This window comes from Salmo trutta, chromosome 21 (genome assembly GCF_901001165.1).
Source record: "Salmo trutta chromosome 21, fSalTru1.1, whole genome shotgun sequence".
In the NCBI taxonomy this organism is placed as follows: Eukaryota; Metazoa; Chordata; class Actinopteri; order Salmoniformes; family Salmonidae; genus Salmo; species Salmo trutta.
This window is the reverse complement of record NC_042977.1, coordinates 9,784,735-9,809,813: the sequence shown is the minus strand read 5'-3', so window position 1 is coordinate 9,809,813 and position 25,079 is coordinate 9,784,735. Positions and strand designations below refer to the sequence as shown.

Genomic DNA, 25,079 nt, shown 5'->3' with positions numbered 1-25,079 from the left:
TTCTGTCAGGTCGTCGACCATTGGTCACCACTTTTCAAAGTGTGTTGCATTATGGTTATAAAAATTGTCTGACTTGCAACTACATGTCAACTGCATCAACTTTACAAAAGTCATGTGATCAAAGGTCATGCTGTTTTTGATGAAGTCGCCACAGTTGCTTCTCACCAACTGCGCCCGCTGACTCAAATATTCAAAGCTTGAGTTTGGGAAACTCTGCTCTAACCAATGAATTGTACACACATTATGTTTCCAGTTTTTGAGTATGATATGGGGGGTATAGAAAAGTGTATTATGTATACAGAAAAACATTTATAAACAATAGCGGCTATGTTGACACTGCCATGTTGATCTGAGACGTGCTGTTGGAAAACCACTACAGTGTCGGGACTTTCGGCTGTTGTAGATGCACGTCCACCGACTTCACTCCTCGACTTTTGTCTCCAGTCGGTTGCTTTCGCCTTACCACTCAAACGCGCCAACTGTATTAGTCTACATTCTGGTTATCTAGGTTTCTAAACTCCACAATTTGTACATCTAGGTAGAGTTGGGTTGCGAAGACTGTGGGCGGGTGGAGTGTACCTCTGTGACTAAATTGAGAAACTGTCAGTAGATTCGAGAAAACAGTCAGTTGTTGTATTTAAGGAAAGTTTTCTAAAAATGGTGGATTTCAGCAAACAGAAAGACATGCAGCTACAGAGGACAAACGGGTACACGTAACGGTTTAGAATTTACATTTACAAGTATCAACTAACAGCTACTCAACGTTCAGTCCTCCCACAGTTGTCTCCGTTGATGTGATGTACATTTTGGAGTTGAGAACAATTTGGGTACATTCTGGCATGACACTTTTGCATCCTACAAGGTGGCTACATTGTAGCAATGGACACGCTTCAGTGGATTACTTTTGTCAAGTCATTGACCATTGTTGGTCACCGCCTTTCAAAGTGTTGCATTATGGTTATACAAATTGTCTGACTTGCGACTACATGTCAACTGCATGAACTTTACAAAAATGTGATCGAAGCTCATGCAGCCATCACCTGCATTGGTGGAGGCCCTATTTGTCAACCAATTATTAGGGTGTTTTTATTTGATCAATGTGAATGTCTAAATACGTGACTGAAACAGGAAGCAATTCTGCTGAAATATAAAGCTACAGGGAATACAAATGAAAAGTGATATTTGAGAACTCTAACCAAATAATTGTACAACACATTGTTTCCAGTTTGAGTGTATTTTGACATTTATTCAGACAAACTTTTGTAAATAATAGCAGCTATGTTAACACTGTCATGCTGATCTTAGCCTTGCTGTTGGAAAGCAACTGCAGTGTCCGACTTTTAGCTGTCGCAGATGCACCTCAGTCGACTTCACTCGACTTTCGTCTGCTGTCCGTTGCTCTCGCCTTACCACTCAAACGTGCCCAATGTTTATCACGCATTGGAAGACACCCCCTCTGACATCGTCATGACGTAGTATTTAGTGAACTATGGCGGAAGTTCGGAAACGTCAACATGTGCAAATTGAAGGGAAAACCTCGGATAAAAGCTCAGTATCCAAGAATGGCAATAAAGGGATGACGAGCGGGAGGTCAGCCGTGTTTCTGAAGCTTTTCGCTGCCGGATTTTACGGGCTGAGCTCGTTTTTAATCGTTGTTGTGAACAAAAGCGTCCTCACCAGTTACAGGTATGCCTACAGTAGTCAATGCATGGGCAGTTGGTTGGACTTTGGACACTAATGACAGTGTTAAAAACAGAGTGGGGTTGTTTGCTTACTCGGTCTCGGGGGTACCAACATCAATGTAGCTGAATGTTGTGTGGCATAAAGCTGTTTTACACATGCAGTACCAGTCAAAAGTTTGGACACCTCATTCCATGGCTTTTATTTTTTTGTATTTTCTACATTGTAGAAAAATAGTGAAGATAACAAAACTATGAAATAACACATGGAATCATGTAGTAACCAAAAAAGTGTTAAACAAATCAAAATTTATTTTATATGTTATATTCTTCATGACAGCTTTGCACACTCTTGGCATTCTCTCAACCAGCTTCATGAGGTGGTCACCTGGAATGCATTTCAATTGACAGGGGTGCCTTGTTAAAAGTTTAATTTGTGGAATTTCTTTCCTTCTTAATGCGTTTGAGCCAATCAGTTGTGTTGTGACAAGGTAGGGGTGGTATACAGAAGATAGCCCTATTTGGTGAAAGACCAAGTCCATATTATGCCAAGAACAGCTCAAATAAGCAAAGAGAAATGACAGTCCATCATTACCTTAAGACATGAAGGTCAGTCAATCTGGAACTTTGAAAGTTTCTTCAAGTGCAGTCGCAAAAAAACATGAAGCGCTATGATGAAACTGGCTCTCATGAGAACCACCACAGGAAAGGAAGACCCAGAGTTACCTTTCCAGCAGAGGATAAGTTCATTTAGAATTACCAGCCTCAGAAATTGCAGCCCAAATAAATGCTTCACATAGTTCAAGTAACAGACACATCTCAACATCAACTGTTCAGAGGAGACTGTGTGACTCAGGCCTTCATGGTAGAATTGCTGCCAAGAAACCACTACTAAAGGACAAAAATATGAAGACTTGCTTGGGCCAAGAAACACAAGCAATGTACATTAGACCGGTGGAAATCTGTCCTTTGGGCTGATGAGTCCAAATTTGAGATTTTTGGTTCCAACCGCCATGTCTTTGTGAGACGCAGAGTAGGTGAACGGATCTCCGCATGTGTGTTTCCCACCGTGAAACATGGAGGAGGAGTTGTGATGGTGCTTTTCTGGTGACACTGTCTGTGATTTATTTAGAATTAAAGGCACACTTAACCAGCATGGCTACCACAGCATTCTGCAACAATACGCCATCCCATCTGGTTTTCACTTAGTGGGACTATCATTTGTTTTTCAACAGGACAATGACCCAACACACCTCCAGGCTGTGTAAGGGTTATTTGTCCAAGAAGAAGAGTGATGGAGTGCTGCAGCAGATGGCCTGGCCTCCACAATCACCTGACCTCAACCCAATTGAGATGGTTTGGGATGAGTTGGACTGCAGAGTGAAGGAAAAGCAGCATCATATTTGGGAACTCCTTCAAGACTGTTGTAAAAACATTCCAGGTGAAGCTGGTTGAGAGAATGCCAAGCGCGTGCAAAGCTGTCATCAAGGCAAAGGGTGGCTACTTTGAAGAATCTGAAATATAAATATATTTTAACACTTTTTGGTTACTACATGATTCAATATGTGTTATTTCATAGTTTTGTTGTCTTCACTATTATTCTACAATGTAAAAAACAGTACAAATAAAGAAAAACCCTTGAATGAGTAGGTGTGTCCAAACCTTTGACTGGTACTTTACTTTCACAGTATTAAACATTATCTAAAGATTTTTGCCGACCACAGATTTATGTAGAGAAACACTCTGACTGCTTTGAATGTCAAACTTGTCATTGTGATGATTATTTTACCCTGAATAAAATAGCTGTAATGTTTTATTGCCAAAGAACTGCTTTTATTCCTACATGGTACTATTATTTTATGGGAATTTCCTCTGATACTGGCCATAATAGTTATGATAGGAGCCTACTTTGTCATACTGTAATGCATTTGCTGAAGTCACATTTTAATAACTTTTGTTTGCAGATTCCCCTCATCAACATGTGTTGGGATCGGTCAAGTAAGTATGTGCTTCATGATTTACATCAATTGAAGAGTTGCTTATAAAAGATTTATTACATTCGATTTTTTTCTCCAGATGCTGGCTACAGTACTTGTACTAGGAGCTGCAAAGGCAATAGGTGTCATCACATTTCCAGGTTTGGACAGGAGCATCCCAAACAAGGTGATACGATTATTCCTTTCTATATCATATACATTTTGTAGCTTAAATTTCCAAATGCACCATATGACCCACCATTCAAGCTGAAGGGAGCTCAATTTCACAGTTTAAATGGCCCTTTCTGTTGCTTTGACTTACATACAACCTAATGTCCAAAACAGTAATTGGTGAAAATGTAAAGTGGGCGGTACATAGCCCCAAGCTGTATTTTGTTTTCCTCACCATAGACCCTCTCAGAAATAGATAAACCATGGTTTCTCTCGGAGTGGAGTGTACACCGAGTCTTGCATCAGACAATGGAAACCCTGTGCCTGTTTCAACATGATGAACTACTGTGTCTATAGTAGACTTTTATTCTGTCTTTGCAGATGTTTCCCCTACCGCTTCTGTATGTTGGGAATCAGGTATCAGGACTTCTAGGAACCAAGCGACTCAAGTATGACGTCTTTCTTCATTGACCCTGATATTGAATATTCACCACTTATGCTTCATATCATAGAAATAGAGAGTGATTCCTCACTAAATCAGGACAAAGAAGGCCATGATTTTGGGGATTTTTGCTAAATGTAATCCATAGAATAGTCCTTTGTATGCCTCCCGAGTGGCACAGTGGTCTAAGGCAATGCATCGCAGTGCTAGCTGTGCCACTAGAGATTCTGGGTTTGAGTCCAGGCTCTGTCGCAGCCGACCACGACCGGGAGACCCGTGGGGTGGCGCACAATTGGCCCAGCGTTGTACGGGTTAGGGGAGGGTTTGGCCGGCAGGGATGTCCTTGTCTCATCGGGCACTAGCGACTCCTGTGGTGGGCCGAGCGCAGTGCACGCTAACACGGTCGCCAGGTGTACGGTGTTTCCTCCGACACATTGGTGTGGCTGGCTTCCGGGTTAAGTGGGCATTGTGTCAAGAAGCAGTGCGGCTTGGTTGTTTTTGTTTTTTTGGAGGACGTACGGCTCTCGACCTTCACCTCTCCCGAGTCCGTATGGGAGTTGCAGTGATGAGACAAGACTGTAACTACCAATTGGATACCACAAAATTGGGGAGAAAACGGGGTAATTTTTTTTTTTTAATTGTCCTTTGTAGGAAAGATTGTTGACATTTGTATCTAAAAGCATAATTGAGAAGTAATAAATACTGTATGCCTAATTTCATTAATAACATTTTGGCCTTACCCAGGCCTCCTTTAAGACTCCATAATGTTTAATTTGTAGATGCTACAAAGCAAAAATTGGTTCATATGAAGCTTTACCAATTGCTCTGTGGTATGAGTAGTTCTTTGATTTCAATTGCATTTTTTTTACATTCATTTAAGAATATACAAAAATACATGAATATTGAAAAGAATTTGGCATATTTTTCAATATATTGCTGAACAGAATGTACTCTATGGGAATATCAAAGTTCCAGTGGGATCTCAGCGAGTTTTAAAGTTATGGCCCATTTTATACAGAGAAATTGGCATAGTAGGCAATGTAGCCAATCACAGCCCTCCTTTTACTTGTGTCATTGCACATCCTGCTAATCACCAGCAGAGAGTGAACATTTTGAATCCATTTTCACATTCACTCCGTGGGTAATGCTAACAAATTGGATCATAACTCTAAAAGTAGCTCTGGAACTTTGATATGCCATATTACAGAGCAGGTGCCAATGTTTGCTTTGTAGCACCTACACACTTAAAGGAGGCCTGGGTAAGACCAAAATGTCATAAATATACCAACTTTGATCAATTATTTCTGAATTATGCCGTTAGATACAATTGTCAAATATATCATATGTCAACAATACTTCCTCCAATGGACCATTCTATGGATTTAATTTAGTGAAAATCTTAATCGTGGTAATTTTTTTGTCCTGGTTTCATGAGGAATCACTCATAAAAAACACAGTGGTGATTGTATGTGTCCTTTATCCTCTTCCAGTCTACCCATGTTTACAGTTTTAAGAAGATTCTCTATTTTGTTAACCATGTTGGCTGAGGGAATCCTACTGAAGTAAGTTCTCTTCAAATATTAGAAACCAATATTAGACATTTCAAAATAAGATTGCATTCGATTTTTCATTGGGTGAATAACATGTTTCATTCCCCACAGAAAGACATTCTCGGGGCCTATCAAGGCAACAGTGTTTGCCATGATCTTTGGAGCCTTTGTAGCTGCGAGGTAAGAATTTGACTAGCTTGCTTGCTCTTGGTAAGAATTTGACTAGCTTGCTTGCTCTTGGTAAGAATTTGACTTGCTTGCTGGCTCTTAGGGTGTCTAGACCAGATTACTTTAAGCATGTGTCTCACCCGGCAGGTTCAGTTTACCATTGCAAAGTCTAGTATGTAGTTAAACTGTTGAAAAGGGAATTGTCCCCATTTAGTGTGGAAATGCACGAGAGGAAAAAAAAAACATCTCTCATTTGGTAAAAATCTGTTACAGCACGGATTTGGCCTTTGATTTCCAAGGCTATGTTTTCATAATGCTCAACAATGTTCTGACTGCAGCCAATGGGGCCTATGTGAAGCAGAAACTTGATTCCAAGGTAAGTGGATATGTGCCAACTGTTTTTTTTTGTGAATACTTGACTTGTTCCTCTGTATTTGTATTAGAGCATAATAAAACATGGGGAGAGGCCACCCCACTATATATCTACAGTACAGGTACTCATGTTACATTATGTTTTGTGTTATGTGTGCACCCGATTGAGACAATTCATTACTTCTGTACAGTATATCTATAAACAATGTGGTCCAGTGGGTCCACACATATTGATATAAAAAGACTTGGACAACACATTCCGTGTCAATTTGATACCCTCACCATTGAAGTATTGCTGTTGTGTTAATGTTTTTTCCAACTTGTATGTATGTGTTCATAGGAGCTTGGCAAATATGGGCTGCTGTATTACAACGCTTTATTTATGATCATCCCTACAGTGGCATATGCACATTTCGCTGGGGATCTACAAATGGTAAGAGGTTGTTGTTTGTGTGCGTTGCATACCATGTTTGTGTGTAACTTATGTGCTGTGAAAAACATCTACTGGCTATTGTTGTTACCCTTTAACTGACCACACGTTTGTGGTGTTTCTATCCAAGGCATTGGAGTTTGAAGGGTGGTCGGACATGCTGTTTTTGTTCCAGTTTGTGCTTACCTGTGTTATGGGGTGAGAGTATTGATATTTACATATAATTTGGAAGTATTCAGACCCCTTGACTTTTTCCACGTTGTTACATTACAGCCTTATTTAAAAAATGATTCGTTTTTTTCCTTCAATGTACACACAATAACCCAGGTTTTTACATTTTTGCAAATGTAAAAAAAATAGTTACAAAAATATCACATTTACATAAGTATTCAGACCCTTTTCTTTATTGAGGCCCCTTTGGCAGGAATTACAGCCTTGAGTCTTCTTGGGTATGACGCTAAAAGCTTGGCACCTGTATTTGGGGGATTTCTCCCATTCTCCTCTGTAGATCCTCTCAAGCTCTGTCAGGTTGGATGGGGAGCGTCGCTGCACAACTGTTTTCAGATCTCTCCAGTGATGTTCGATCGGGTTCAAGTCTGGGCTCTGGCTGGGCCACTTAAGGACATTCCGAGACTTGTCCCGAAGCCACTCCTGTGTTGTCTTGGCTGTGTGTTTAGGGTTGTTGTCCTGTTGGAAGGTGAACCTTCGCTGCAGTTAAAGGTCCTGAGTGCTCTGGAGTAGGTTTTCATCAAGGATCCTGACTAGTCTCCTTGGCTTTCAGGCCAAAGAGGTTGATCTTGGTTTCATCAGACCAGAGAGTCCTTTTGGCAAACTCCAAGCGGGCTGTCGTACCCTTTTATTGAGGAGTAGTTTCCATCTGGCCACTCTACCATAAAGGCCTGATTGGTGGAGTGCTACAGAGATGATTGTCCTTCTGGAAGGTTCTCCCATCTCCACAGAGGAACTCTAGAGATCTGAGTGACCATGGGGTTCTTGGTCACCTCCCCGACAAAGGCCCTTCTCCCCTGATTGCTCAGTTTGGCCGGGTGGCCAGCTCTAGAAAGATTCATGGTGGTTGTATTCTTGGGGACCTTCAATGCTGCAGAAATGTTTTGGTACCTTTCCCCCAGATCTGTGCCTTGACACAATCCTGTCTCGGAGCTCTACAGACAATTCCTTTGACCTCATGACTTGGTTTTTGCTCAGACATGCACTGTCAACTGGGGGACCTTTATATAGACAGGTGTGTGTGTGCCTTTCCAAATCATGTCCAATCAATTGAATTTACCACAGGTGGACTCCAATCAAGTTGTAGAAACATCTCAAGGATGATCAATGGAAACAGGATGCACCTGAGCTCAATTTCGAGTCTCATAGCAAAGAGTCTGAATATTTATGTAAATAAGGTATTTCTGTTTTTTTAATCCATTTCCAAAAACCTGTTTTTGCTTTGTCATTATGGGGTATTGTGTGTAGATTGAGAATAAGGCTGTAATGTAACAGCATGTGGAAAAAGTCAACGGGTCTGAATACTTTCCTAGTGCACTGTATACCTGGTATAAGATTCATTGCGATAATGGTCTGGGAAGAGTGATTCATTGTACAATAGTTTTAATATTGTGCATTGTAGTCTTGTTATAAGCCTATAGTTGGACAATTTGGTTGTCATAGTTTCTAGAAGCCTCACATTGTCAACCGCAATTAGTGTCAACATTGCTTCCGAATTAAATAAATCATGTTTAACAAGATTATTATTATATATGGATTATTAATTCATAACGTCTTTTGTTCTCTGTTTTGGCAGCTTTGTTTTAATGTACTCCATTGTGCTTTGCACTCAGCACAACTCTGCATTGACCACCACCATAGTGGGCTGTATTAAAGTAAGCCATCACTAAATTGTTTTTATCACTACAACTCTGCACTTACAGCATTTACGTAGTTCTACACTGTCGTGACTAAAGTATTGACTGCTGTTTTAATTCTTTCCACAGAATATTTTAGTCACTTATCTTGGAATGGTCTTTGGTGGAGACTATATTTTCACCTGGGTCAACTTCATTGGATTAAACATCAGGTAAATTAATGTTCTTCATTCAGCTTAATTCTGAAAGTACGGACCTTCTCTTTTCTACTTCCGATTATTGCTACTGACAGGTCTATGCCCCATATACTGAAGTGTGCTGGGGGTTTCCTTATGTCATTGACTGAAGAGATGCCGTGAGTTTAATTTGAGCATCCTTCTCTTTGTCTCCCTAGCATTGCTGGCAGTCTGGTGTACTCCTACATCACGTTCACAGATGAACAATCAAGTAAGCAAAGTGAAAAGATTAGCCAGGAAAATTAGATTACAAATTGTGTGTGAAAACAAATGGACTTGGTATTGTTCATTTCTGACAGTTGTTTTATTTTCCTCTCCAAATGGTACTGTTATGTAAAGTATGTTCAATAAAAACAGCTGTTCAACTTTCCCATTGGCTGATACTTGGCATAGCAAAAAGGCCTGTGTGCTTGAAATCCTAGATTTGGTCCATAGTTAATGCTAATTTATGTTCTATTTATATGGCCATAGTAATATTCATAATTTTCACTTTATGGACTTAATACATTTCTAAAATGTTTACTTGTCATTTCAACAGAAAAACCTTAAAATGGGGGTGTCACTGGAAGGTTGGAGCTGGACTTTGTAAGACGTACGTGTATGTCGAACATTTATTTTCCTTTGGCCACTATTTCAACATTTTCTTAATCATACTATCACAAGACTGAATCAGTGTTAAAGAAGATTTGTGCCTAATCAAGTAAATGCAGTAACTATGGTCAGAATTCAATAAGACACGTAGTACTGTAAACGGTTTTTCTTCTTGAGCCAACATCTGCAGTGTTTAGCATGAATGCTATCTCCACAAACTTCTGGGAAATTGCCTTTTGTCGGTTCTGCAATGTACTTGTTGACAATGTGCCTCTGATTCACTACCTGTTTGTTCACATTGCATAATGTAAAAATGTTGTGGCCATGAGCCATTTGATACTTTGTTTATTCCCCAAAAAATGTTGCTTAGAAATTAGGTTCAAAGCGCTTTACATTTTTTACTATGTTCAACATTTTAAACCTCAAATGTTGGTTACATGCATATTACAACATGAATATCCTGTCACACTGATGAAATGTATGCAAACTCCCCCACATAATTCAAATAAATTTTCCCACCCTGTAAAATCATTAAATTTTATCATTGATAAAGTGCCTATTTTGCAGTTAGGCCACAGTAAACACATTAAATAACAGGTCACTAGTCTGAATACATTTATTAAATATAGCCACCGTTGTCACAGCCAGTCTTGGTATTCACTTTAATCAACAATTTTGTTTTACCATTTGAATGTAGACCAAAGGTTACTGTAACAAAATCAAGTTCTCAAAACAGTCTTATTAAGAAGCCTCCACTGGAACTAAATGGAGGTCCTTCACATTTGAAGCTTAGTCAAGTTCTTTAATTACAATTCGTAATAAGAGCTTGCTTACAGAGGCCATCATGAAACTTGGCAGGTGAGAGAAGAAACATTACTGTTACCAGTCTCCAATTTCAAAAAGCATCACATCTCTCGTTTACATGGAGTCATTGTCAAACATCTTTTTGCTGTGAAAAAATGGGCCTGGGATATAAGAATGACTACTTTAGAACAGCTCTGCTCAGAGCAACAAGGAGAGGAGGCTTACGAGAGACCATAAAACAGACAGATTAAAGACACGGTTATCAAAAAGTATAATTGTACAACAATCTATACAAACTTTACACATACTGTCTAAAATCGAGAAACAATATGAAAGCCTAAGAAAATATAGCGTTCAAACCGATGCGTTCCACAGGACATCACTGATGTCAGACGCTTTACACAAACAAACCTCGGGACAGACACTCCCATTGGTTCATTTCTTGCAATTAAATGTCCATGGTTACGGCATATGGGGGATCATGTTTCAAATAAGCGATGATGTCATTCAGCAGTGTTGCGTTAAGCACTCAATATCAACAAAGAAAGAAAACAAAGGATGAAAGTGCAACTTAGTGTGCCTGCAACAGCGCCAATCTGCCTGCTTATCTATTGCCCTGTCGAAGACCGAGAACCCTCTACATACAACACCACCCCTTCGATTTCCTGGTTTCAAATGGCTAGGACAGCAAATACCCATCAATCATAATACATTTCTTTTTACAAAATATAAATATTTCACGTAAAAAAATATCACAGCTGATTTTTATTCTAATACAAATAGGAAAAAAGCATTGAGCGTACAAATTTGAGATCGGTCTCTCCAAAAAAGGGAATAAGGAGAAGAATCAGTATGAAGTATTATGTGGTGGAAGTTATAGTAGGTAGGGGTTCAGGAACTGTGGTACTTTGGATGTGTGGAGCGTTGGAGGTTTTGCTGGATGGGGGACGAGGCAGGGCTGCATGTTGTGCCCCTTTACAATCAGGCCGCTGCCCTCCCTCCGTTTGCTGGTGTGGCCCAGCTGGGTTTGGTTGGTTAGTACGGGTCGTATTCATTAGCCACCAAACAGACGAAAACAGATGGAAGGAAACAGGGATGGACTACCTGAACTTGTCCAATAAGAAAAGCTAGTTTTTGTTTTCCGTTGCTAAATGTTTTGCTTCCGTGTGCACTAATTAATACGACCATGGTTTTTAAAGGTTTGGTTCTGTGCCCTTTGACCTCTGAAGGGGTCGTCATCTATCATCAGTCCTCCTCCTGGAGTGTCGTCGACGTTCTGGAGGGTTCCGGCTCCCCGTGTTCCAGTGAATCCGCCTCCGTCCGGCACCTCTTGGCCGGCCTGTCATAGAGGAGCGCGTCTTCATCGTAGTGACCGTCGGCACGTTGGGGCTTCAGGGAGCCGTTCCTGTTGTGGCTGGGCACGACGGCCGCCGCCTCGCAGCCGTTGGAGTCATTGTCCGAGGCGGTGGGAGCAGGGAAAGCGTCCAGACAGGGGTGGTTGTCAGTGGGCCTGTTGGACTGGGCGGGTTCTGCTTTGACTTCATTCGCCACCGTGGACGATTGGGAACCTTCTCCAGAGCCAGAGTTTTGACTCACTACACCTATTGGAGGAAAGATAAGAGTAAGCTGCTGACGTCATGAATTATGTAGGGTCTTCACAAGAATTCACATATGTTCTCAGTCGTTTTAACAGTATTTCATGTTCCCTGAGTATATTTCTCCCTTACCGTTGTGGCTGCTGCTGCCGTCCTCCCTCTCTGAGTGGCTGGTGCTACTGTTTGAGGTGGTGGGAGGGGGCGAGGCCGCCCGGCTGGAAGTGACGCTCTCTGTCTCGTCTAGCAGCCGGTCCATGTAGTCCCTGAGACACACGGGGTAAACAACCAACCACAGTCAGCACCAACTACAGCCTACCAGCATAGCACATATCAGCTCGGCATTATAGTGTTAAAAGGATATTTGATTCACACCCCTAGAACAGTGTCAACACTAGGTATGGTTCACAAAACAAAGGTTATCACACATTTAGTGACATGGAACATCCATTCATGACAAGTTACATTTCATTGAATATGGGTCTTTCTCTAAACTAGGGTACCAGTGAGGATTTCACACCCCTTAACTTTTTCCACATTTTGTTGGGATTTTGTCATCACTGGCCTACACACAATACCCCATGTCAAAGTGGAATTATGTTTTTTGAAATTTTTACAAATAAAACAAGCTGAAATGTCTTGAGTCAATAAGTACTCAACCCCTTTGTTTTGGCAAGTCTAAATAAGTTCAAGAGTTAAAATTTGCTTAAGGTCACATAATAAATTGCATCTACATGATTTTTGAATGACTACCTCATCTCTCTGGCCTTCCCTGTGGCTCAGTTGGTAGAGCATGGTGTGTGCAACGCCAGGGTTGTGGGTTCAATTCCCACGGGGGGCCAGTACAAAAAAATGCATGAAATGAAATGTATGCATTCACTACTGTAAGTCGCTCTGGATAAGAGCGTCTGCCAAATGACTAAAATGTAAATGTAAATCTCTGTATCCCACACATACAGATAATTGTAAGGTCCCTCTGTGGAGCAGTGAATTTCAAATGGATTCAACCACAAAAACCAGGGAGGCTTTCCAATGCCTCGCTAAGAAGGGCAACTATTGGTAGATGGGGAAAGATGGGGGAAAAAAGCAGACAATGAATATCCCTTTGAGTATGGTGAAGTTATTCATTACACTTTGGATAGTGTATCAATACTCCCAGTCACTACAAAGATACAGGCGTTCTTCCTAATTCAGTTTCCAAAGAGGAAGGAAACTGCTCAGGGATTTCACCACAAGGCCAATGGTGACTTTAAAACAGTTAGAGTTTAATGGCTGTGATATACTAACCTAAAATGAAAAGAAGGAAGCCTGTATAGCCTTAAATCAACTCTGGACCTTGAAGCCAGTTCCACTGCATTTTTTCATTGTTGAAAAAGTGTTGAATACAAATATTCCAAACCATGCATCCTGTTTCCAACAAGGCACTAAATACTGCAAAAGAATGTGGCAAAGCATTTCATTTAATGTCCTGAATACAAAGTGTTATATTTGGGGAAAATCCAATTACACACATTACTGAGTACCACTCTCCATATTTTCAAGCATAGTGGTGGCGGCATCATGTTATGGTTATGCTTGTAATCATTAAAGACTGGGGAGTTTTTCAGGATAAAAAAAGAAATGGAACAGAGCTAAACACAGGCAAAATCCTAGAGGAAAACCTAGTTCAGTCTGCTTTCCACCAGACACTGGGAGATGAATTCATCTTTCAGCAGGACAATAACCTAAAACACAAGGCCAAATCTACATTGGAGTTGCTTACCAAGAAGACAGTGAATGTTCTTGAGTGACCGAGTTACAGCTTTGACTTCAGTCTACTTAAATCTATGGCAAGACCTGAAAATTGTAGTCTAGCAATGATCAAAAACCAATTTGACAGAGCTTGTAAAATTGTGAAAATAATAAGTGGGCAAATATTGTACAATCTAGGTGTGCAAAGCTCTTAATAAGATACTTACCCAGAAAGACTAACAGCTGTACTCGCTGCCAAAGGTGCTTCTACTAAGCATTGACTCAGGGGTGTGAAAATGAGATCTGTATTTCATGTTCAATACATTTGCAAAAATTCCTAAAAACATGTTTTCACTTTGTCATTATGGGGTACTTTGTGTAGATGTGAGAAAATCCATTTTGAGTTCAGGCTGTAACAACAGGCACTGTAAAGGGTAAACATCTATATTAAAACACAATTCACAAATACATTTAAAACCAAAATCGTGTGACAAAACAGTTTTCTGTCCTTGCATTTATGGCAGTGTAAGTTGTCGTTATATAATATATTAAGCATCAATCGGTTAGACATTGAACTTGAACCCTGTAAGAATCCTGGATCTAGTTGTCGATCTCAGAAATCCAGTGTAACTACGTAACGTTTCGTGTCTCGTGTTACGGGGTGAACATTTCTGAATGACAGTCAAGTGACGAACAGCTGTTGTGATAGCGCAACAACACAGCCCAAGTGCTGGAAAAAAAGGTGTTCGCAAGGAATGTCAAGAATATTTATCTCATTTGTTACGTCGGTGAAGACAGTGCCGGTGTCTACTGGGCGCAATTGTGTAGGATAGACTATTGCGCAACACCATTCCTATGAATTATTCTGGATATAATGACAAATGACATAGCCTAGTAGTGGCCTACTTCACAATATGATCTGGTAATTAAATAACATGACAAATAAATGTTGGATTCCATGTTACACCTGCAATTATAAACAATACAAGTCGCTTGAAGTAGCCTACTTGAATCCAGAAATTCTGGAATAGGCCTACCTTTAAAATCAGACATTTCCTCAATTTCGTGCTTGAAAAGTCATAAATGCAAAGTTCTCATGTGCTCTTATAATGATCTGTGATTTCATTTTTGATCAGTCTTTGTTTCCCGCCGCTTTAATTGAAGGGTGTTGCACTACTCCGTTGCGTTAAAAGCTTGTACGGTTATAATTAGGACGACAACATCTAATGCTGGCTTCAACTTCGCTTTCCATACAGATCATTCTATTACAAAAGGTACCTGGTTTTTGGTCGCTTTCGCATTATAAAAACAGCGAAAGTGAGATTAATGCTGCCGCTATTCATGGTTTATTATGTGTGCCTGCGTCGGCCGCATATGCTACAGGAAGATTGCCACGCAGGCATCCAATCTATTTAGTCAGGCAAGTCCATATTATTCTCACATATTTTAGAATGTAATAATCATTTGAATATCAATGCATTGGCAATGCCTAAAAAAAAAAAGATTCTTAAAGTGGTAATGGCCTTTTTGACACATTTTAATACTTTTTTTTTTGGGGGGGGGGTTCTCTATTAGGCCCTATATGTACAATTGTATAACATTGAGGTCCTTAAATTACAATTAAGTGATTGAAGTCCCTGAAAGCCCTTGAATTTCACTTGCCAATGTCTGTATAAACCCTGCTTAAAGTCCTAGGCCTATGTTGTATAGATGGAGTTATGGGCTAACTCGCATATATTCCTCTAAGTACATGTGGAACGGCATACAAATATTTTTTTCATTTTGTTTCAAACCGTTTTAAAATGTTGATCCTAATGTCACATATTGGCCCCATTATTTATAGAAAGACCCATATACTCTCTTCGTTATATGTTTAAAATACATCTCAAATCAGGTAAGTTCAAATCTATAATATATTGAATTGTATAACATACATTTGTTGACGTAATCAAATATTTCAAAGATTTGTGAAAGCATTTGAAAAGTACTTGGTCTGGTGAAAATACTTACGTGACACCGGGGTGAAGGTTGTATTTCCTTTTCCCCAGCCTGGTTTGCTGTGCAAAGAAATCATAACGCTCAGACTTCTTCCACATGTAATAAAAGGCCACACATTCTCCTACTGACCTAGTTCTCACCTGAAAAATGTAATATCAGGAGACAACGAGATAGCCATTATTACCATCGCCTTCCAGAGTTGGACTCAATTCAATTTCAACTCCCCAGTCAAGTCTATGATGGATGAGTCGAAATGCAATTTGTGAATTGAAAAAAACGTATAAAAAAGTAGGAGTAGCTTTACAATTCATAAACTGATTTTCGATTCCTCACGAAAGTTGAATGAGGTTCAAATGGAATTGACCCCAACCCTGATTGCTTTAAAAAACATATGCAACTCTCAAATCAACATAACGATTAGCATTATTCTTAATGTCAATATACTTTTCAATCAAATACTGTAGCAAATATAATAGGATATATCTAAGATAAACATAGCTTACCTTGTTGGCTTGTATTGAATTAAAGTCTTTCCCATAAGCTTTTAGTCCTTGCTCAAAATATCGACATTCTTCTTCTGTCCACACAGACAGCTCTTCTGTGACAGAGGGAAAGAGTTGAGTATCATGACAACTGCTGCATTCAAATAAAATATCATAAAAACTATGAAAATGTTACAGGTCCCAGGCGTAGGACGCTATGAACAAGACACAAACAAAAGCCAGGACCAAAGTAACCCAAGGAAAGCCTTTATCATCAAAATACTTCAATAAGCCACACATGCCTGGTGAGATAATTACGAGAAAATATGCCAGATATTTGACTGAAATCAAGAGAAAGTTCAAATAATTTCACTGCTGGTCTTACCTCTAGCTGCCTTCACATTAAACTTCAGTCTTCTTAAAGCTTCCTCTGTGTCAAATTCACACCTGACCAACTCATAAAGCGCCTGTGGAAAGACAACATTGTAAAGAAGACGGTTACAGACAATAGTGCATACCGAAGTCTTTATGGTAATGGTGCATGTTTAGTACAGTTGAGGTCAGAAGTTTACATACACCTTAGCCAAATACATTTAAACTCAGTTTTTCACAATTCCTTACATTTAATCCTAGTAAAAATTCCCTGTCTTAGGTCAGTTAGGATCACCACTTTATTTTAAGAATGTGAAATGTCAGAATAATAGTAGAGAGAATGATTTATTTCAGCTTTTATTTCTTACATCACATTCCCAGTGGGTCAGAAGTTTACATACACTCAATTAGTATTTGGTAGCATTGCCTTTAAATTGTTTAACTTGGGTCAAACGTTTCGGGTAGCCTTCCACAAGCTTCGTACAATAAGTTGGGTGAATTTTGGCCCATTCCCCCTGACAGAGCTGGTGTAACTGAGTCAGGTTTGTAGGCCTCCTTGCTCACACAAGCTTTTTCCATTGTGCCTACAAATTTCCTATAGGTTTGAGGTCAGGGCTTTGTGATGGCCACTCCAATACCTTGACTTTGTTGTCCTTAAGCCATTTTGCCACAACTTTGGAAGTATTGTCCATTTGGAAGACCCATTTGCGACCAAGCTTTAACTTCCTGACTGATGTCTTGAGATGTTGTTTCAATAAATCCACCATTTTCCTTTCCTCATGATGCCATCTATTTTGTGAAGTGCACCAGTCCCTCCTGCAACAAAGCACCCCCACAACATGATGCTTCCACCCCCATGCTTGATGGTTGGGATGGTGTTCTTCGGCTTGCAAGCATCACCCTTTTTCCTCCAAACATAATGGTCATTATGGCCAAACAGTTCTATTTTTGTTTCATCAGACCAGAGGACATATCTCCAAAAAGTACGATCTTTGTCCCCATGTGCAGTTGCAAACCATAGTCTGGCTTTTTATGGCGGTTTTGGAGCAGTGGCTTCTTCCTTGCTGAGAGGCCTTTCAGGTTATGTCGATACAGGACTCGTTTTACTGTGGATATAGATACTTTTGTACCCATTTCCTCCAGCATCTTCACAAGGTCCTTTGCTGTTGTTCTGGGATTGATTGGCACTTTTCGCACCAAAGAACGTTCATCTCTAGAACACGTCTCCTTCCTGAGCGGAATGACGGCTGCGTGGTCCCATGGTGTTTATACTTGTGTACTATTGTTTGTACAGATGAACGTGGTACCTTCAGATGTTTGGAAATTGCTCCTAAGGATGAACCAGACTTCTTGAGGTCTACAATTTTCTTTTCTGAGGTCTTGGCTGATTTCTTTTGATATCCCATGATGTCACGCAAAGAGGCACTGAGTTTAAAGGTAGGCCTTGAAATACATCCACAGGTACACCTCCAATTGACTCAAATTATGTCAATTAGCCTATCAGAAGCTTCTAAAGCCATGGCATTGTTTTCTGGAATTTTCCAAGCTGTTTTAAGGCTCAGTCAACTTAGTGTATGTAAACTTCTGACCCACTGGAATTGTGATACAGTGAATTATAAGTGAAATAATCTGTCTGTAAACAATTGTTGGAAAGATTACTTGTGTCATGCACAAATTAGATGTCCTAAACGACTTGCCAAAACTATAGTTTGTTAACAAGAAATTTGTGGAGTGGTTGAAAATGTGTTTTAATGACTCCAACCTAAGTGTATGTAAACTTCCAACTTCAACTGTAGGTGGCATAAAGTTTTGGAACAGTGAAATGTGAAGGCTTAAACTTTTCCAATAAACAAAGTTTTCCGTTGCGAAACTTTTTTCTACGGTGTGCCCTACTGAACACAAGCTTGGATGCCAGTCTGCTTGACTGTGGTCGTCTTCATACCTGCTCATTGTCTTTGATATGGGATCCCTCAGGGATGGCATCCACTCCCTTCTCCTCTCCTGTTCGTTTTGACGCCTCCGTCAAAAACTCCACAACCTTGCCCTCGGGAAGAAACTCAGGGTCCCATAAAAGCTGGTCATCATTTTCATATACTGGAACGAGTGAACAAAAAAAGAGAGAGAGGGGGAGAAAGAGAAGGAAAAAAACTAATTTTATTTCCCATTTACCTCTGCGATTGGAAGATATTTCACTTGAACTTAATTAGTGCATTGTAATTGCAAACATAACGCCTTACCTCTCTCATTGTCTTTATATTTACAAAGGCCAGAGGGCGTTTCAGCCTGATACATGGAACCAACCATGATTTCCTGTCCAGGTCAAACAAACATTGTTTAGTTTCACAAATCCAAAGTGTGCTTCAAATGAATAACATGTCTTTAAGGTTAGAACTACCATATCTAACAAATGATTAAACAATAATAAAAACCAATATATTTACTTTTTTCCAATCATCAGAAGGGACATAATCTTCGTCTTCTGATTCTTCCTCTGCATCATTATCTGAAACAAGATTTGGCATTTTGACTGGTTTCCATCCGAATTGGCAACAGAATTTCATGTGAATATTCTAAAATCCGCATAAACACTATGCGCCTTTTCCCACCAAATGTATTTGTTGCAGATAGAATGTTTATCCTACATGTACTTTACTCACATAAAAAGGTTGGATGGAAACCTGGTTACTGACACATTAGTTCTCATTTTGAACTACTGGGTTAAAACACATAGAACAAGATCTCACAAACTATCCAATACAACAACAACAAAAAACTGCTCATGAGGGAAGCAAAGGTGCATACTTTCAAAGTACTTGAGCTTCTGTGATCCACGTATCAGCTCTGCCGTGCCGTGGGATTTGACGGAGCGAGTGTGACCCTCGTTGGACGACTGGTTCTCATTCCCCAGTCCTGAAGAGATCTTCAGCCTCTCGGTCTGAACACACACACACGGAGTTACACACAGATTAGTCACCAATGGTGCATTACAGTCAAAAACGCCCCTGTGAACCAACAAAATTGCCATTCATTCATGAAAACAGTGGAATCAGCATCAAAGCTGCCTAGATGTATCTATTATATAATAATATATGCCATTTAGCAGTCATGCGTGCATATGTTTCAAGTATGATCAGCATTTTAAATACTATCAGCAGACTTGTAACTATACTGAACAAAAATATAAACGCATTTCAAAGATTTTACTGACTTACAGTTCATATAACGAAATCAGTCATTTGAAATAAATTCGTAAGGCCCCAATCTATGGATTTTATGACTGGGAATACAGATATGCATCTGTTGGTCACAGATACCTTAAAAAAATAAGTGTGAATCAGAAAACCAGTCAGTATTTGGTGACCACCATTTCCCTCATGTACCATGACATATGTCCTTCGCATAGAGTTGATCAGGCTGTTGATTGTGGCCTGTAGAGTGCTGTCTCACTCTTCAATAGCTGTACGAAGTTGCTGGATATTGGCGGGAACTGGAACACTCTGTCGTACGTCAATCCAGAGCATCCCAAACATGCTTAACGGGTGACATGTCTGGCGTGTACACAGGCCATGGAAGAATTGGGACATTTTCAGCTACTTGGAATTGTGTAGAGATTCTTACGACATGGGTCCATGCATTATCATGCTGAAACATGAAGTGGTGGCGACGGATGAATGGCACGACAAGGGGCCTCAGAATCTCGTCCCAGTAACTCTGCGCATTCAAATTTCCATCGATTAAATGCAATTGTGTTTGTTGTCCGTAGCTTATGTCTGCCCATACCATAACCCCACCACGAGGCTCTCTGTTCACAACGTTGAGGCCGGTAGGACATACTGTCAAATTCTCTAAAACGACATTGTGTTGTGACAAAACTGCATATTTTAATGTGGCCTTTTGTCCTGAGCACAAGGTGACAAGGTGAACCTGTGTAATGACCATGCTGTTTAATCAGCTTCTTGATGTGCCCCCCGTCAGGACGATGGATTATCTTGGCAAAGGAAAAATACTCACTAACAAAGAAGTAAACAAATTGTGCACAACATTTTTGGGAAATACACTTTTTGTGCATATGGAAAATGTCTGGGATCTTTTATTTCAGCCAATGGGACTAACATGGGACTAACACTTTACATGTTGCGTTTATATTTTTGTTCAGTGTGGTATACATTTTATTAAATATGTCAACTTTGTTGGCTACAGAATATGTAGTATTGATTTATAACATCAAATTAGTGCAATAAGGTGCAAAGAAGCATTCCTTTATGAGTGTGTTGATTGCTATCCCTGTTATTTCAGGAGATTTATGGCGCCTACCTTACTCCTCTTCAGCTCGCCAGTGCTTCTGCTGCTTTCATCATTGTCCAGCTCCTCTTCCTCCTCCTCTTCATCATCCTCTAACTCATCATCCTCTAGGTCTTCCTCATCTTCTTCCTCTCCATCTGCAGGTGAACCACCGCCGTATCCGTACATACTCAACAACTCATGAATGGGCATCTCTCCCTCCTATGGCACAAATGGAACAAAAACAACTTTTGTTGCACACTGGATTTAGTGGATTACACTTAAGACTAGCTAGCTTCACATGGTCAATATTTGAGTGTTGCCTTCTAACATAAATCACTGGTATGTTACAATAATAGGGGTCAAATAGTCAATATCTATAACTAAAAGGTTACTGTTCCCAGGGTTGTATTCATTAAAGCATTCACTGTAGCAAAACGCTCTGCAACGTAAAACAAAAACAAGTGTTTCTTATTGGACAGTTTGGGTAGTCCCTCCCTGTTTCAGTCAATCTTCTTCCGATCAGTGCCTAATGAATAGGACCCTGGATAACTTTCAAACCACAAGAAGAAATTATGTTGAGACGCACACGTGCAAGGTCGTCAATCTCATTGCTGAAGTTGGTCTCTCCCTCGAGCATCTCCTCCTCTTCCAGTGTGCGTTCGTCATCAAAGTCGTGAACGAGCATATCTGCTGAAGGATCAAACTCATAGTCGTCTGCTGAACCTCCTAAGGAAAAAAACACCGGGAAACTGAGGAGATACTTGATAAAGTGCTACATGATTTATAACAAACAATATTGTGACATAAGCTAGGTTTCCATCTAACTGGTGACAGATTTTCAGGCAAATATTCTAAAAGTCGCATAAAGAAAATATGCACATTTTCCCACCAGTGGTGTTTCCACCAAACAGACTTTCTGCAGATAAAAATCTGCTAAATGTATATTTTCACATACTGAATACAAATCTAAAGTTCAATGTGTTTCCATCACATTTTCAACTCCACCGATAGTTTAGCCACTAACTGTTGCGGTAAATAGCAAATGTGCTTACTCTGGTCTTAGTATGTGCGCTCTAGGCAACAGCTCGCCGATACAGTAGGGTAGACTAGTCTACATGAGATTGTTATGGCTAAGAGCGAGAATATTTTTCATTATCAAGCAGCAGTCAAGCATCAATCATGTCAACAGAATAAGATTTCTTTCCCGATTCGTAGTGGGAGGACCACACACGATATCGTTTGACTCCAAGGTTCCACCACCTATTCTCGCAAAATACATTTTACTGACACAAAAAGATCCCACCATGTCGAACGAACAAATTATCTGTCGGCATTTATAAAAATTGTACAGAAACTTCCTGTTTCTATCAGGGGTTCCTAAACTGCTTCAATCAGGCCCCTCTTCCAGCATTGGGGAACATCTCTCACCACCCCGTACACCACATCTATTTCACTCCACTATCCTCCAGAAGGCCATGACAGGTGCATCAAAGCTGGGACTGAGACTGAAAAACAGCTTCTATCGCAAGGCCATCAAACTGTTAAATAGCAGTCTGATGGCCGTCCACCTGGTTACGCAACCCTGCACCTTAAAGGCTGCTGCTCTATGTACATAGACATGGAATCACTGGCCACTTTAATAACGGAACACTAGTCAATTTAATAATGTTTACATACCGCTTTACTCATTTCATATGTATATGCTGTATTCTAGTCAATGACACACTGACATTGCTCACCCTAATATTTATATATTTCTTAATTCCATTATTTTGCTTTTAGATGTGTGTATTGTTGTGAATTGTTAGGTACTACGGCACTGTTGGAGCTAAGAACACAAGCATTTCGCTACACCTGCGATAACATCTGCTAAATATGTGTATGTGGCCAATAAAAAAAATGGAAGCTGTTCACACCCCTATTGTTTGCAGCCCCTCGTGCGCCCTACAGTTTGGGAACCACTGATCCATCACTGCTGTCATGATTATTATTTATATGACTTTACTCGTATAAAAACTGTGGATCGAAATGTGGTTAGCGTGGTGTGTTCAGCACAATTTTCCTTCAAATCAAATGTATTTATAAAGCCCTTCTTACATCAGCTGATATCTCAAAGTGCTGTACAGAAACCCAGCCTAAAACCCCAAACAGCAAGCAATGCAGGTGTAGAAGCACGGATGTTGATGATTTAATGAGGGATTATTAATGAACATATCAGTGAGCATATACCTTTCTCTCAGTTGTAATACAACAATATTTACCTGGGCTCGTACTCCCAACGGAGGGCTAAAACACAAAACAAAATTAGTCAGAACCAGATACAGATACATAAGTACGGTTGATGCCAATACATGTAGCTGTAACTTTGCTATAACTTTACGGTTCAGAGATACTGTCAGTGAATTATGCTGTTTTCCGGATGAGGTCAATATCGTCTCCAGGCAACCTAGGCCTGAACAAAAACATGAACTACCTACAATACAGCAAACCGATCATCAGTCTGGGTAGTGGATGGAAGTGGAAGTCAAACTAAAAGCGCGCCTGAAACTTATGCCTGGCTCCTTGTTGGCCAACGCCAAGGTAGAATAGACATTACTCTAGCTAACGTTAGCTGGTTCTAGCACGGAGAGAACTCTGATCAGGCCATCATTGAAACAAGTCAAATCATCAATTTCAGGAGAGCGCTAAAGTCGTTTTTGATAAACAAGTGGGTTGTTCTCACAATGTAGACACTTAGGTATGAATGATTAGCTAGCTAACGTTAGCTATTTGCTAGCCTCTGCCTCAGCTAACTTTAGCTAGCTAAGTTAGTTATTCAAATAGTTAGCCACCTAGCTTCGTTTTCAATATGCAGAATACCACCAGGTCAAAAATAAATAAATACAATAGCACTCTAAATATTAAATTCTATATTTTCGAGTGGGTAACGTTAACGCTATGCCAACTATAGCTAGATAGCATAGCTACGAAGCTAGCCAACATCGCTAAACTGAAGTTTGAAAAATACAACTTATGGAAACGCGACAAGTTTAACATTTAAAAATGTATATCTCTTCTTCGTGTTTTTAGGACATATTTTTGCTTCTGATTTGGGACCTGTGCACCCACCAGAATCAACTCTATAAATAAAAACATTTTTATTATCCCGAATATTTATTGGAGTTTCCTTCCTACCTCCGCCATGTTTGAAATCCTGTAGGGTTACATTGGGGGTCAGCAATTTCCCGGATTGACTTGCCCCGCCCATACACATATTTCCCCTAAATCTCGGTCATGGCTAGAAAGGGTACAGCGTTTGTCAAATTGCTATCAAAAGTTATTTTGGGGGGCATTTTAGCTCAGCCTAATCCTCTTCCTACCCTACCCTAATTATTCTAACCTGCTGCGTATGTTCTCCTAACCTGCTACGAAAATCTGACGAAAAGTGTAACCCATCTAATCAAAACCCATTCGTGACCAACTATATTCATTGGGTTTGGCTCGTCGAACCCGTACCACTGCTGCTGCAGTCAGCCAAAAATGATTAGCAATTTTCTTAAATTGCTTCTGGACTGACAAGGTAAAAATCTGTCGTTCTGCCCCTGAACAAGGCAGTTAACCCACTGTTCCTAGGCCGACATTGAAAATATGAATTTGTTCTTAACTGACTTGCCTAGTTAAATATGGAAATTATCCCTTTTATACCATGGCTATAATTTAACCCATCTGCCGCTATAATTTTTTTATTTGCTGGTAAATGTGTTCAACATCCACTGAAGTAGCTAGCAAGTTTACTAGATAACTACAGTAGTTGCTGTGGTAACCAAACAAACAGACTTGCCAGTTTAGCTAACAGTCCTAGTTTGCCATTATGAAAATCGAATAAAATAATGCCAATAATGTTTTCAATTAGACTTTTGCTTTCAAAAGCAGCTCAAACATAGAGATGTAAGAATGAACTTTAGTCATTGAATTCTACCATGCAAATATACTGTGCGTTATAGGGAAATAAAGCACACTCTAGAATGCCAATCAGAAACAAGTATTCAACAATGCCATGGTATAATGAGATGTATCCACCAGTCCAAAGAAAGGATTGTTGGGAGCTCAACTACTCCCATTGTTAGGGTGTAGATACCGTACCTTGTCAGCGTATCCATTATCTTTGGCTATATTCAATCATTATTGTCTGGTTTCCCCTAGATAACACAGCCACAAAGTTAAAATTGCAAAATCATAAAAATTATAGAAAAGAAAAATGTGCTTTTTGTCTTAATTTAAGGTTGGGGTTAGGCATAAGGTTTTGCCTGACGACTCAAACTGAATTCTTCCACTGCTCTATCGTTCGCTACATACT

General features: G+C 39.9%; 2 protein-coding genes across 4 annotated transcripts; one reads left to right on the top strand and one right to left on the bottom strand.

The window, feature by feature from the left end:
• The first annotated feature begins 1,461 nt into the window (after positions 1-1,461).
• LOC115156630 (UDP-N-acetylglucosamine/UDP-glucose/GDP-mannose transporter) lies at positions 1,462-10,011 on the top strand. Its single transcript, XM_029704140.1, has 13 exons — positions 1,462-1,686; positions 3,644-3,677; positions 3,756-3,842; positions 4,208-4,275; positions 5,759-5,830; positions 5,930-5,998; positions 6,260-6,362; positions 6,699-6,791; positions 6,919-6,986; positions 8,593-8,671; positions 8,783-8,865; positions 9,048-9,100; positions 9,428-10,011. Exons 1-13 carry the CDS (start codon positions 1,490-1,492, stop codon positions 9,436-9,438), a joined length of 1,017 nt encoding a protein of 338 aa, XP_029560000.1. The 5' UTR covers positions 1,462-1,489; the 3' UTR covers positions 9,439-10,011.
• A 119-nt stretch (positions 10,012-10,130) lies between these two features.
• On the bottom strand, positions 10,131-23,970 carry mier1b (mesoderm induction early response 1b, transcriptional regulator). Of its 3 annotated transcripts, none has more exons than XM_029704137.1 (13): positions 23,918-23,970; positions 23,005-23,029; positions 21,330-21,469; positions 20,774-20,962; positions 19,262-19,394; positions 18,901-18,962; positions 18,697-18,769; positions 18,402-18,553; positions 16,473-16,554; positions 16,109-16,203; positions 15,618-15,745; positions 12,012-12,142; positions 10,131-11,885 (listed from the first exon to the last, which is right to left on the bottom strand). In XM_029704137.1, exons 1-13 carry the CDS (start codon positions 23,924-23,926, stop codon positions 11,530-11,532), a joined length of 1,575 nt encoding a protein of 524 aa, XP_029559997.1. In that variant the 5' UTR covers positions 23,927-23,970; the 3' UTR covers positions 10,131-11,529. The 3 variants fall into 3 exon arrangements, with proteins under 3 accessions (XP_029559997.1, XP_029559999.1, XP_029559998.1); XM_029704139.1 differs by having other exon boundaries at positions 15,618-15,664; XM_029704138.1 differs by having other exon boundaries at positions 16,109-16,200.
• Between the last annotated feature and the right edge of the window lie 1,109 nt (positions 23,971-25,079).

Bases quoted from the DNA above. Each gene is read 5' to 3' on its own strand.
- LOC115156630 (XM_029704140.1), top strand. From the start codon at position 1,490: ATGGCGGAAGTTCGGAAACGTCAACATGTGCAAATTGAAGGGAAAACC. The intron at 5,999-6,259 runs GTAAGAATTTGA...AATCTGTTACAG, and splicing joins GGAGCCTTTGTAGCTGCGAG to CACGGATTTGGCCTTTGATT. The intron at 6,792-6,918 runs GTAAGAGGTTGT...TTTCTATCCAAG, and splicing joins TCGCTGGGGATCTACAAATG to GCATTGGAGTTTGAAGGGTG.
- mier1b (XM_029704137.1), bottom strand. The intron at 21,470-23,004 runs GTAAATATTGTT...TTTTTTCCTTAG, and splicing joins CGTTGGGAGTACGAGCCCAG to GAGGTTCAGCAGACGACTAT. The intron at 18,963-19,261 runs GTATGCACCTTT...ATCTTGTTTCAG, and splicing joins GAAGCTCAAGTACTTTGAAA to ATAATGATGCAGAGGAAGAA.